At 41.3% G+C, this 14,205-nt stretch overlaps 1 protein-coding gene across 7 annotated transcripts in view; it reads right to left on the bottom strand.

Annotated features, from left to right (window-relative positions):
• Positions 1-1,865: 1,865 nt before the first annotated feature.
• lepr (leptin receptor) overlaps positions 1,866-14,205 on the bottom strand; it is a 35,638-nt gene continuing 23,298 nt past the window's right edge. For 4 of the 7 annotated variants that reach the window (XM_061240586.1, XM_061240592.1, XM_061240593.1 and 1 more), the window contains 12 exons: positions 13,418-13,702; positions 13,190-13,289; positions 12,867-13,060; positions 11,645-11,790; positions 11,133-11,286; positions 8,794-8,876; positions 8,470-8,683; positions 7,391-7,594; positions 5,692-5,775; positions 5,484-5,589; positions 4,442-4,517; positions 1,866-3,336 (listed from right to left, as the gene is read on the bottom strand). In XM_061240586.1, the coding sequence (XP_061096570.1) occupies positions 2,509-3,336; positions 4,442-4,517; positions 5,484-5,589; positions 5,692-5,775; positions 7,391-7,594; positions 8,470-8,683; positions 8,794-8,876; positions 11,133-11,286; positions 11,645-11,790; positions 12,867-13,060; positions 13,190-13,289; positions 13,418-13,702 (2,474 nt within the window). In that variant the 3' untranslated portion in view covers positions 1,866-2,508. The remainder of the gene's footprint in view (positions 3,337-4,441; positions 4,518-5,483; positions 5,590-5,691; positions 5,776-7,390; positions 7,595-8,469; positions 8,684-8,793; positions 8,877-11,132; positions 11,287-11,644; positions 11,791-12,866; positions 13,061-13,189; positions 13,290-13,417; positions 13,703-14,205) is intronic. The other 3 variants (XM_061240590.1, XM_061240589.1, XM_061240591.1) reach the window with 3 other exon arrangements.

Below are 14,205 nucleotides of genomic sequence, written 5' to 3'. Positions count from 1 at the left end.
AGTTCAAGATATCACCACTTTTTGGATGATTGAGTCACTACTATTAGGGGCGACATGTCTCAGGCAGTAAGAGCAGTCGTCTGGCAGTCGGAGGGTTGCCGGTTCAATCCCCCGCCCGGGCTGTGTCGAAGTATCCCTGTGCAAGACACCTAACCCCAAAATGCTCCTGACGAGCTGGTCGGTACCTTGCATGGCAGCCAATCACCGTCGGTGTGTGAGTGTGTGTATGAATGGGTGAATGAGAAGCATCAATTGTACAGCGCTTTGGATAAAGGCGCTATATAAATGCCAACCATTTACTGAAAGCTTCTTTGGTCATCTCTAATTACTGCCTTCCTCCCTTTCATTTGATTGTATTCAGAGGCCATCTTGCAGACTGAAGTCTTCCGTCCAAGAGAAACACTCAATCAATTCTCGGCAATCTGCACTTGCACTGCATTTTTTGTAATTACCTACACATGCAGTACATCACTGGCATCTGAATATGATGATATGGTGAATATATTCTTGAATGCCAATGAGCCACAATGTTTATTAAAATGGTTGGAATAGTAATGCAAAGAACAATTGATATTAATGAGGATGATGCATTATTTATCTTGAAAAGTCATGTATGCATGGCTGGAAAGTGTATGAACATAAATGTGTATTCTTCCGCTGACTTTTTCTGTTTTGCTGTTACCTGGTAAATGGTCAGCATTTATCTTGTGCTTTTATCCAAAGTGCTTTACACTTAATGCCTCTCATTCACCCATTCACACACACTCATACACACCAACGGCGATAGGCCGACATGCAAGGTACCAATAAGCTCATCGGTAGTAACGGGGGGTTTGGTGTCTTGCTCACACACCCCGGGCAGGAGATTGAAACGGAAACCTTCCAACTGCCAGACAACCGCTCTTTGCTCCTGAGCTCACTATGTAGAGGTATCATCCCTCTGTTTTTCTCTCAAGCAAACATTTGTCTTTGGAGATCAGTGACAGTGACATAATCTCTAATGCTCTGCTATTGAACTACATGCTCCCTCATAATAGAGTCTCACACTATCTATGTACCTATCTACAGTTGCACAATTTTTGTTCTTTTGGCTTTGTACTCTAGCACATTTGACATAACATTGACTATGAGGTTAAAGTGCAGTCTATCAGCATTACTTTAATGGTTTGTGCATCCATATCCTGTGATCCATATTTATTCCAGAGTCATATTACATTATTGGCATTTGGCAGACACTCTTATCCAGGGCGATGTACAGTTGATTAGACTAAGCAGGAGACAATCCTCCACTGGAGCAATGCAGGGTTAAGGGCCTTTCTCAAGAGCCCAACGGCTGTGCAGATCTTATTGTGGCTACACCAGGATTAGAACCACCAACCTTGCCCCAGTCATTTACCTTAACCACTATGCTACAGGCCGCCCCTTCATATTTAATACTTGGTTGCAAATCCTTTGCATTTCATGACTACGTAAAATCTGACATCACCAGATGCTGGGTATCAGGGGGTGATGCTGTGCCAGGTTTGTACTTCTGCTATCTTCGGTTCCTGTTTGTTTCTAGGGCGTTTTGCCTTCAGTATTGATCAATGGGATTCAGGACGGGTGATTGCAAAAATGGCCAGTCAAGAAGATTTGGCACTGAAAAACTCCTTTGTTGCCTTAGGAGTATGTTTGGGATCATTATCCTGCTGCAAGATTAAGCGTTGTTCAATGCCTTTTGAGGCATTTGGTCAGATCTAAGCAGATATTTCTTTACCCTTCAGAATCCGTCCTGCTGCTACCATCAACAGATCACTGAAAGTGAGCTCTTTCCAGTGGCAGCCATACAGTACATGCCCAATGAACCAATAAGTCAATAAAACCACTGGCAATAAATACTTTATTTTACCCACAAAAATATAGGATCATCTTTATGTACACTCTTACAATGTATTCACTATAGACACAGCGCAGACCTTGAATCATTAAATCCATTTTAAATCGGTCCTTGCTATTTCTCTTTCACATGTATTAACTGATTTCAATACAAAATAGCACAGAAAATAGATGGCACATTGTTTGAAGATTAGCAAATATATGATATGGGAAAAAGAAAAAACAGACATTCAGATTTTATAGAGCATTTTTCTCCATGCAAATGTTTTTTCAACACTATTCCAATACAATCTATGTCCCAGAAACAATGAGCATCATGTTTCAGAAATCAACAGCAGTGAGCTGACTGCTGCAGGCATTAGCCTTTGTAACTTTATCTATTATGTGCTTGTCTTTCACAGCTTAGTCTGCTAAAAGCATTTCTTCATACAGTAAGGTCGTATCCCCTGTTTAAGCTTTCCTCACAGCATAAAGTGCCATAGGGTGTCAGAATTCCTCATGACACACACAGGCTACATTCTTTCATCTGAAGGGTGCACAGGCTGCATGTCCGGCTTGTGCAGCCCTTCGATCAGACAATGAGAGTATGGAGATCTGACATGTGGCCTCTATAGTAGCCACAGTAAAACCAGCTCAGCACACCGGCTCCTGTTCAGAACTTTTCAGACCTGGAGGGACTCCTTTAGCCTGCTGGGACTTCTTGGATGCAGTTCGGAACTGTGGCACGTACAGTGGAGGACTCTGTGCCACCACGTCAGTCCTGTCCAATCTGGGATCCCAACGGCCGAGTAGGGGGTTGGACTCCAGAGGTAGCGCTTCAGCATCCTCTGCAGGGAACCTCACCACCTTTTCCTCCTCGTCATCCTCATCTTGCTTATCATCTTCATCCTCTTCCTCATCTTGTGAGGTCATGCCCAGGTAGTAGAGTTGTTTTCCTGCGCCTGTTCCATCCAGGACATCATCTTCCTGATCGGAAGGTTCGGAGAACTCCTCAGCAGAGTTGTAGCAGCAGGAGTGCCGGGGACCGGATTCGTTGGAAGGGGGGTTCTCCAGCTCCCACAAGCCCCCAGGAAAGGAGCCGGAGATGTCAGAGTTGTTGGCGGAGAAGTTTCCCTCATCCGAGGAGCTGCTCAGGCTCTCCTGCTGCTTGTACAGGAGACCAGGTGTCTCTGGAAATAGAACCATGGCGTAGCTGATTCTGGATTGGGCTGAGCCATCAGGGGAACTGGGGGAAACGGATGTCTCCTGGACCGGGGGCTCCTCAGGGTTTTGGCAGGGGGCCAGAGTGGAGGCCTCATCCCCCTCTCCAGCTTTGTCCAGGACTTGATCCCTTTCATTGTCCTGGACCTTAGATCCTGTCGTTTCTACAATTACAGCCTCAGATATAGTCTCTGACTCCAGGAGCAAGGGGCAGGATATTAGTCGCTCAGGGTGGCGGAAAAGGCTTTCGATGGTCTCTGCCTTGAAACAGTAAACAAAATACAGTCAGTTGTGCTACCAGCACAAACAAATATTTTCTACTTTTGACAGATGGAGCCCTGCAGAGCATTCAATAACTTAACATATTGAGTATGTGTCAGTTGAGTGCACTCACAGTGAGAATTGATTGCTTCAGTAAATTCTTCTTCTAATCTTAGGAAAACCAAAGAAGTCGATACTTCCACCAATTTACACTTGTAAAAATATTGTGGCACTACTGTTTATTTACTGTTTGTGATATTTTATGTGCAGATACTGAAGCCTTAATCGAGTAACATGAAAATTGAATAGCCGTCATTCGCCAAAGCATAACCCTTGCCTCAATTCCAACCCCACCCTGAGAAAACCATACCTCTTTATGTACAGTATGACAAGAATGTTGTGGAACAAGATGGACTTGCATAGCAGTTATTGTTATTACATTTCTTGTTCAATTAGTGTCATCACATATGCAGGCATGTTGACTACTTAAGTTTTTAGCATTATTTCTTAGTATCTTCCCATAATGCCAACCACGCATTTTCAGGACCTACAGTACATTTTGACAGCACTAATCTTATTCAATATTCATTCTCCTTAGAGGCCCCCTACCAGTGCTATAGCCACCACATGCCTGCACTATCTTCATGATTTATGGAACAATTACCTTCATTCATAGTTTATTAATGTCATGCAAGTACTATCTGTAATCTTAATTCAGTCTCCTCGGGTTTAATAGAGATCAACTTGTAAATGTATTAAGAGACATGAAAATATGCCAGGCACATCTGGCAAAAACGTGTTTAGTTATGGGGTTCACATGACACTGTCAGTACAATTTCAATAATCCCTCTATGTCTTATAAACAGACATGGGTCAAATACATAGCTGAAATTCCGTTGCTCTTTAGAGCTGGCAAAGTGTTTTCAATTAGTCATGTTAGTCAGAAACAGTCGTCAGTGCTTTACAGGAAATGGCTTCTAAAGGACTTGAAGCAATACAAATAACTATTTGATGCAGGTCTGTTTGGAAGTGATATATATATTTCAAACAAAATCTACATGATGCAGATTGTAACCATGGCATGGCATAGAAAAAGTAATCTCACCTTCCTAAAATCCACCCCCTGGGCCCAGGAGCAGTTGTTAGGGTTGGGAACATCTTTCCACACAAGCTTCCTCATTCTGTGAAACATGAGAAATATGGTCAAACAGGGAGCCAGTCTTCTTGCAGGTAACTTATCTTCTTAACAGATCTAACGTCTGCTTTGGGACAATGCAGTGTGTGGCCATCAGATGTCCTGCCAGCTTCCCACTTCCTTTTCCACTGGGTTACAGAGCAAGTCATTGAATAATTGAACTCTCGTGACCTTTGTCTTTGTGTAAATGTCATCCTTCAACAGCTTTTTAGTTACAATCAACTGAGTCTCAGTGAGAGGGGATCAATATTTATTGCCTACTGTCAAATGCATAAAAATAACAAGTTTTCTCAGCTTATTTATATCAGAGTATTTCAGAGCCCAAGAAAGTCTTATCTCTGTGGATGATAACACTGTTTTTGGAGTGTAGATATTATTTTGGCCAGGTTATGTTAATTGTATGATGAAATTGTTTGGTGGAAATAAGTTTAAGATTCAAGGTAAAATGGTGTGGGGTCTTCTGGGATCATATGAACAACTTATATATATTTTGTTATTTGCATTTTGGGGGAGTGCAATTACATTTCTGCTTAGATATGTAAAACAATGCTGTGTTTGTTGTGATAATAATAAGAAAAAACCAAGGAATGTATCATGTCAATGTTCCAGAGACCTGAGATTTTCAATATTCAAAATCCTGTTTGTGGATGAATTATTCAGATAGTGTAACAGCGTAAAGTTTCCAGCCATAGAGAAATCCTCTCCCTTGTTGTGTAATTTTTCAACAATAAAGCTGCTTACACTTTATCATTACAGATAAACTGCATATCTGCAGTAAAGTTCTTCATTCAGTTCCTAACAAAATGTATTAAAAAAAAAAAGTATTATATGGTGTTATTCTTCCATATCAAGCTATCTCTTCTCATTTTAAGATCCTAGTGGCACGTTATATTCCAGTGCTTATATTGGCAGAATAACGGGGTTCTCCCAAAGGCCAATAAAATGTTCATACTGGTTCTGGGAGACGGCGAGTGTCACAAACAAGACCACTGACAGGAAGGCGATAATCAGCAGGAGCACGTAGGCTGCATGGTCTCCCCTGGGTCGCCCCCTGTCTTCTGGTGGAGAAAGTCAACAGTCAGAGAGCGAAAAATAAGCTTGCTAAAGTTTTCCATTGTACTGAAAACTATTTCCATTGTGTCACAAACAACCAGGCTTGCCTTTGGCATAGATAGGCTCTCCTTCTCCATTCTCAAATATTGGATACAAAGTAAACTGGTATTCTTCTGTGGCAAAGAAGGTTTCTGTGGAAGATAGAAAGATATACAGACATAATTGCATCATTCATGTTACACTCTTTGGCACTGTTTTCTTCAGCAAGCAATGGTTGGCCTTTATATAGCGCCTTTATCCAAAGCGCTGTACAACAGATGTTTCTTATTCACCCATTCATACACACACTCACACACCAACAGCGATTGGCTGCCATGCAAGGCACCAACCAACTCGTCAGGAGCATTTAGGGGCTGGGTGTCTTGCTCAGGGACACTTTGACACACCCGAAAAGAAGCGATCGAATCGGCAACCCTCCAACTGCCAGATATTTGCTCTTACCGCCTGAGCCAATGTCTCCCTCAATGTTTTCTTCAGCAAGCAATAAACTTTAATAAGCTTTTACATCCGTTTTTTTATTTTATTTTACAGGACACACCATTCTCCACTAGAGGGGGCTCAAAAGCTGATAACAACAAAATTTCATTCCAGATTGGGATTGTGGAGCACAGACAATATGGCCAAGAAGTCAATAGCATCTTGCTTTCACACTGCATCTTTCACATCTCCTCACTTCTGAGAGTAATGTGACAGTAAACATAGACTGAAGGGTCTATCTCTTCACATCTGCCTTTTCGGTTTTACCATTTTTGACCCAGATGCTTCAGTGTTAGTTCTACCGTCTGTAGGAAAGAAAACATGTAGTGCTAAATATGTAATACTCCAAACAATGCTGCTCGCTAAAACAAGAGATTAGAACTAGAACTCAACGGCCCCCAGGTCTCAGTAAAATGTTTTGTTCTGTTCCCAATCTAAATCTTACAGAAGGGGAGTTTTGAGAATGGATCATCTTCAGTGCATTCCATAAATATTTGGACAGCGGCACATTTCTTGTTGTTTTGGATCTGTACTCAAGCACATTGCATTTGAAATGAAACAATATGTTGGAAATGAAATTTGAAATAAAACTTTACTGTTTATCCAAGCAGACCTTTACCATTACACTTTTCCTTGCTTATATTGCTGCTCAAACCTTTTGAACACATCATAATCTCATTATTCTTGTCATTTATTATATGTATATATAAGTGTACCCATGAGAATTGTTACTCCCACTCCCTGTCAATTTAGTTTTGGCCATTTCATATATCTTCGTGAAAAAAAAACTGAAACCAATTTAAGATTCAATTTCACTGAGGACATGGGCCTTGAGTGCCAAGTTGTTTCGTTTGATTTGATAAAGTGCTTTTCCTCATAAAATTACTCATGGTGAATAATTTGTGCTAAATGTGCACATTCACACATTGTAATCCACAAATAGGCAGAGGCATTATATTTCACACTGCTTACAAATGCATTTTAGTTATGCAAGGTGCCAAAGACTTACTTCTCAGATAATGAGTTTCAGAAAATGTTTCCACTGAGCAATACAAACTAGAGCATCTGGTGTAAGTAAACTCAGGGTCTTCCTATTACAATGATGTACTACTTAATGTTTCAGTTTTGGCATGTAAGTATTTCTAGTTTGTGTTTTACTCAATCTATTCCAATACCACTGTTTATTTGCAACAGACACTGAATAGCAATACCATGACTAATGACTGTTTACATGCGCTGTACTGTAGCACAGTATGAAAGTGGGCATACCATGTAGGTGAAAGGCACGGCTGTAGGGGGGGACTCGTACCCACTTCACCCTTTCCCCCTGCTTGGTGTGCTGTCTGCTCCTGCTTTGGGCGCTCCATTCGATGACAAACGAAGATGGAGCAGAACTGTTTGGGAACAGGGTCCAGGAGAATGCCACACAGCTGCTGTTTACCATCACTGAGTTAAACGAGTGGACAGATTGCGCTAGACACAGAGAAAAATTAAGCAGATTTAGCAGTGCAGATTTAGTAGCAGTGACAGTATCCTGAATCTGAGCACTCAAGCAGGCTCAGTGGAAATCTCACCCTCTGCTGGTTAAGAGGTGTCTTACACACTGTTTCGTGGACTGTAGCTCCTATTGTATATTTAAGCAGGAAGGAGTGATGCTATACTATATATTAGCATGGCTTTGATTTAGTGGTATGCACAAAGCCACAGGCTGACTGCTGAAGATAAACGCCGATGTTTTTTTAAACAATGTATCCATAAGAATGTAAACAGAACTGAGTGATATGTTATAGTAACATTTCCAGTGCTGCTGCATTATCTGTTTTACTGTTGTGCTATTAGCACTCTTCTCCAATGAAATTACTTTAACAGAGCTAATGCTGTACAATGTCACACATTAACCACCCACAGCACCCACATTGAATCACACCAATCTGTAACAAATACGTATGTGTCTACATATTTGTGTACATGTGTTATTTTGTCAGAGAGTCATCTGTCCTAGGTCTGTGCAGAACTATGCTAACTTAGCCAGGAGCCATGTTCTAATACCATTTAGATTTATTTGAAAAGTAATTCAAACCCAAGTTCAGAAACAGGCTGGCTTACATACAAACATTAGACATTAGACAGTCTAACATTGTTGTTTAATACTTTTTCCTATTGAAACTGGACCATAAAACTAATGGGTACTCATTTCAGTGACTTTCCTTTTGGTTTATGTTTAAGGAATAATAATCTCTCAATGTACTACAGTAATTCATGCCAAATGTGCAGTAACAGATTATGTCCTTATCTTAGGTAATGAAATAACATGAACCTGTAAGCCATTTTCTTTGGATTTTGCTCACATTTGGTGCCCCGGGCAAGTGTCATGTAGCTGTTCTTGGTTGAAGATCCAAGGGCATTGTGGGCCAGGACAGTGACTGTGTGGGCATCTTCAGTCCAAGAAAAGGTGTAGGTGGAAACACGGTCTAAATTCTCCAACCAGACAGAGCCCCTGGAGGTCTGGTGCTTAATTGTAAGTCCCTCCACACAACAGAAATTATGCTCACTCTGTGAAAGCTAGGGAAGGGGGAGAACTGTGTTTGTACCACATACTTTTACACAAGGCATCAGTGCAGAATTAGGTTCACATTTTGATCAGAAGTCCTTGATCGGAAAGATACACCTACCTTGAAGAGAAGAGTGACATTTGTCTGATTCAGTTTGGGATATTCCTGAAGCATTCTCCAGAAATCAGGTCCCTGTTCAGGTGCTGGAATAAAAGGCTTGTCATTTAGGTTAATTCATGACTTATATTTGGGAGGCATGTTATACCTTCTGGCATATGTCTGCTTTCAGGATCAGCCCAATCTATCATGTAAGATGCTCAAAACATGACATTTACAGTCAGGTCCATAAATATTGGGATATCGACACAATTATCATCTTTTTGGCTGTATACACCACCACAATGGATTTGAAATGAAACGAAGAAGATGTGCTTTAACTGCAGACTTTCAGCTTTAATTTGAGGGTATTTACATCCGAATCAGGTGAACGGTGTAGGAATTACATGTACATTTGTATATGTGCCTCCCACTTTTTAAGGGACCAAAAGTAATGGGACAAACTAACAATCATAAATCAAACTTTCACTTTTTAATACTTGGTTGCCAATCCTTTGCAGTCAATTACAGCCTGAAGTCTGGGACGCATAGACATCACCAGACGCTGCTTTTCATCCCTGGTGATGCTCTGCCAGGCCTCTACTGCAACTGTCTTCAGTTCCTGCTTGTTCTTGGGGCATTTTCCCTTCAGTTTTGTCTTCAGCAAGTGAAATGCATGTTCAATCGGATTCAGGTCAGGTGATTGACTTGGCCATTGCATAACATTCCACTTTTTGCCTTAAAAAACTCTTTGGTTGCTTTCACAGTATGCTTCGGGTCATTGTCCATCTGCACTGTGAAGCGCCGTCCAATGAGTTCTGAAGCATTTGGCTTAATATGAGCAGATAATATTGCCCGAAACACTTCAGAATTCATCCTGCTGCTTTTGTCAGCAGTCACATCATCAATAAATACAAGGGAACCAGTTCCATTGGCAGCCATACATGCCCACGCCATGACACTACCACCACCATGCTTCACTGATGAGGTGGTATGTTTTGGATCATGAGCAGTTCCTTTCCTTCTCCATACTCTTTTCTTCCCATCATTCTGGTACAAGTTGATCTTTGTCTCATCTGTCCATAGGATGTTGTTCCAGAACTGTAAAGGCTTTTTTAGATGTTGTTTGGCAAACTCTAATCTGGTCTTCCTGTTTTTGAGGCTCACCAATGGTTTACATCTTGTGGTGAACCCTCTGTATTCACTCTGGTGAAGTCTTCTCTTGGTTGTTGACTTTGACACACATACACCTACCTCCTGGAGAGTGTTCTTGATCTGGCCAACTGTTGTGAAGGGGTTTTTCTTCACCAGGGAAAGAATTCTTCTGTCATCCACCACAGTTGTTTTCCGTGGTCTTGGTGTTGCCAGTGCATTCTTTCTTTTTAAGAATGTTCCAAAAAGTTGATTTGGCCACACCTAATGTTTTTGCTATCTCTCTGATGGGTTTGTTTTGGTTTTTCAGCCTAATGATGGCTTGCTTCACTGATAGTGACAGCTCTTCGGATCTCATATTGAGAGTTGACAGCAACAGATTCCAAATGCAAATAGCACACTTGAAATGAACTCTAGACCTTTTATCTGCTCCTTGTAAATGAGATAATGAGGGAATAACACACACCTGGCCATGGAACAGCTGAGCAGCCAATTGTCCCATTACTTTTGGTCCCTTAAAAAGTGGGAGGCACATATAGAAACTGTTGTAATTCCTACACCGTTCACTTGACTTGGATATAAATACCCTCAAATTAAAGCTGAAAGTCTGCAGTTAAAGGATATCTTGTTCGTTTCATTTCAAATTCCATTGTGGTGGTGTATAGAGCCAAAAAGAGGATAATTGTGTCAATGTCCCACTATTTATGGACCTGACTGTATGTCAAGTTTAAAACCTGACATGATTTTATGGCAAGATTTATTTTGTCAAGATTAAAAAACTGACAAATCCCTATGATAATGGGAAAACATACCATTGGCAAACCCATACCAGGTGACACAAAAACTAGACTACTTAATGACAATTATGATGCACTACAGTTTAAAAAAGTAGATGCTCTTATATAGAGCAACATACACAGCTTTTGCATTCTTACATATTATCTATCCATACAGGTGTGCTCAAGGGTACACCAGCAGTGCCTAACCTGGGAATTAAACCTGCAACCTTCATGTTATAATTTAATAATAATAAAAAAATGTTTATTCACTATAAAAAAGGACTGAGACTGAAAAGTTGCTTAGGTTGGTTTAAAGTGGCGTATCTGCCTGTGATACATAAATCTCAAACAAACTTTGAAAAAAAAGTTAATAAAGAAAGTTACATTACATTTCCACCAACATCCAAAAGTAACTAATGTTGTACAGATTACCTTTGATGTTATTCACGGTAGAATAATAAGGGCTGCTCCAATCACTCCAGAATCCAGGTCCAGTAAGTCGCTTGCAGCGTACCTGGATGGTATACACCCCACACGGATCCACAACCGGGACTATGGCTGACTGATTGAACACGGATCTTATGACCTGTAAAAATGAACAAAAGGACAAGAAAAAGGCTGTACATCCATCTGCTTCAAAAGGAACGCACATCCCCTCAAGCAATCCAGCTGGAAGTTAAACATGAGAATTAATCACCCAGAGAATAGATAAAGAAAGTGCTGCCTTGGTGGTTTGCTTTTCACTAAAATTATGAAGCCTTTCAGTGAAATGATGTATTGATAGTTGGCACCCTGCCATTTTGAGGAGCATTGATGGTTTATGCCTCATTAAACGCAAGCAATGCTCAGCGTTTCATTACAGATATATGATTATCACAGTTAATAGCAGAAATTCAAATTCTACTCATCCCTGCAGATGAAGAAAATCAAGGGAGAAAAGCTACCTTTTGCAGTGTGTCATCTTTGTCCACTGAGTAACGGACTTCAAACTGGAGCTCATAGACAGGCAGTTCAGGTCTCTTCCACCAGATACTTAGATATGCATCTGGCAGAGAGATGGCCCCCAGGTCAAAAGGAGGATGGGGCTTCACTGGAGAGGGTTGAGAGGGAGCTACAGTGAATACTTGAACAATTTCGCACAGCCTCAATGCAATGTCTCCTTCTTAGAATCACTGTATATGCTTACAGAAATCATCAAAGGCCATAAAAAAGTAGCACATAGTGGGTGCAAGAATTTGCCCCACTGTGTATTCATTGAAAATGTAGCTGATACAGTATGTTCACCTCCAGGTAAATATAAATACAGTACACTCCTTCACACAAACTATTTCCATCTCATGTACTATACAGTGGGCTCCAGAATAATTGGTACCTTGCATTTGCTTTGCATTTGCTTTGCATTTAATTACACAATATGTGTACTTTGAGTAGACAAAATATATATTTTCCAATGAAAATAAAAAAGTTAAAAAAACAAAAGACCCTTATGTTGCCCAGTCATTGAGCGCATTCAAATGAACGGCTCACACATTTACTGTGAAAAATCAACACAACACGTGTTATCCCTGAGCACACTCTCTAAACGTGTTCAAATTCTACGCATGTGTTGAAAATGACACATCACTTCGTAGAGTGTATACAGTATGTGAATAAAACACACCTGGGCCGGTGAGACTTAAGAGGTTAACTTCCAAGATGGGTATAAAATATCCATCCATCCATCCATTCATTATCTGAACCCGCTTATCCTGAACAGGGTCGCAGGGGGCTGGAGCCTATCCCAGCATACATTGGGCGAAAGGCAGGAATACACCCTGGACAGGTCGCCAGTCCATCACAGGGCACACACACCATTCACTCACACACTCATACCTATGGGCAATTTAGACTCTCCAATAAGCCTAACCTGCATGTCTTTGGACTGTGGGAGGAAACCGGAGTACCCGGAGGAAACCCACGCAGACACGGGGAGAACATGCAAACTCCGCACAGAGAGGCCCCGGCCGACGGGGATTCGAACCCAGGACCTCCTTGCTGTGCGGCGGCAGTGCTACCCACTGCACCATCCGTGCCGCCGGTATAAAATATGACTTAGGTAATATATATTCTTGATACTATAGACAACATGTAGAAATTAATCGGTAAAAAAAAAGCCGCTCTACTCACCCAAGTCAATGGGCTGGAAATAGACAGGCTGGGACTTGACGGCTCCCTCCGTCTTCCTTCCTTCCACCCACATGATGTAGCAGGAGGTCAGGAATAGGGGCTGCAGGCTGCAACTCTTAGAGTCCCACCCCAATACAGGGCACTCCTCAGCAGGAGGCAATTCCATCTCCTCTTCACAAGGAAGTGGATATCTTCTGTCAACACAAACATAGCTTATTTTAGTAAAATGTGCTACTATACTAGCTCTACCTAATGTCAATACAAATAAAAACATTACAGAACAGACATTTTTAAATATGCCAAAAATGTTTCTGTTCACTTACTGGTAAAGACACCTGACCTCAGCCCATTGGCTGGTATTCCAGGTGCAGGTCATGGCCGTGAGCTCGCCATTGACTTCACAGGATATGGCAACGCTGAGATCTGTTCAAAAAAAACCACAGCATCCTAACACGGAAGCTTGTTTTCGGAGTTCAAACTAAGAGGGTTAAACTACTAAAAGGACATCAAGAAAGTACAGGAACTCAAAGCTTAGGCATGCAGTAGCTTACCCTTCACGTAAATCTGAGCATAGGGGACGCTGCACAGTGACTTCTCTCCATCTCGCTGGCAGCAGTGGAGGATGTCATAACCTCTTTGTTTCAGTGGTTTGACATTAAGCAGAGTGACACTGCTTACATGGTCATTGATAATGGTGTACTGGGTCTCTGGAACTTTCTGGTAGCTCAGCCACCAAACTGCATTGTTAGCATTGTGGCTTGGGTTGTTAAAAATGCAGTAAATTGTGACGTTGGACCCCGTGCTGGTGAATAATCTTTCAGGGATATAACTCACTTCTGTAATAAACATGACAAAGCAGAAGAAAAGGCTGTAATTTTAAGGTTTATGATCTGGAACAAAGAGGATGCAGAGAACACAGCAAGCAATGCATATGATAACAGTCCTGTAAAAAAAAAGCATTTCAAGTTAGATTTATTGACAGTTTTCGATTAGCAGCATTGGACTGTCCTTTGGATTTGTAGTAAGTTTCTATGGCTAAAACAAGACAACCACATGAAGCACTTAAAATGCATCCTACCCCTGAGAGAAAAATAAACAATCAATTAACAGTGGCCAAGTCAACTGCATCTTTCCATCTCTGATGAGTTATACACTCACTGAAAACTTTATGAGGTGCACCAACTCATTACAACTTATCTAATCAGCCAATCATGTGGCAGCAGTGCAATGCAACTAATGAAGATACAGGTCACCAGTGTCAATTAATGTTCACATCAACCATCAGAATGGGGCAAGTGACTTTGACAGGGAGGTTTGAGTATCTCAGAAAATGCTGATC

This window comes from Conger conger, chromosome 4 (genome assembly GCF_963514075.1).
Source record: "Conger conger chromosome 4, fConCon1.1, whole genome shotgun sequence".
Lineage (NCBI taxonomy): Eukaryota > Metazoa > Chordata > Actinopteri > Anguilliformes > Congridae > Conger > Conger conger.
The sequence above is the reverse complement of the archived record's forward strand: the minus strand, read 5'-3'. Positions and strand labels throughout refer to the sequence as shown.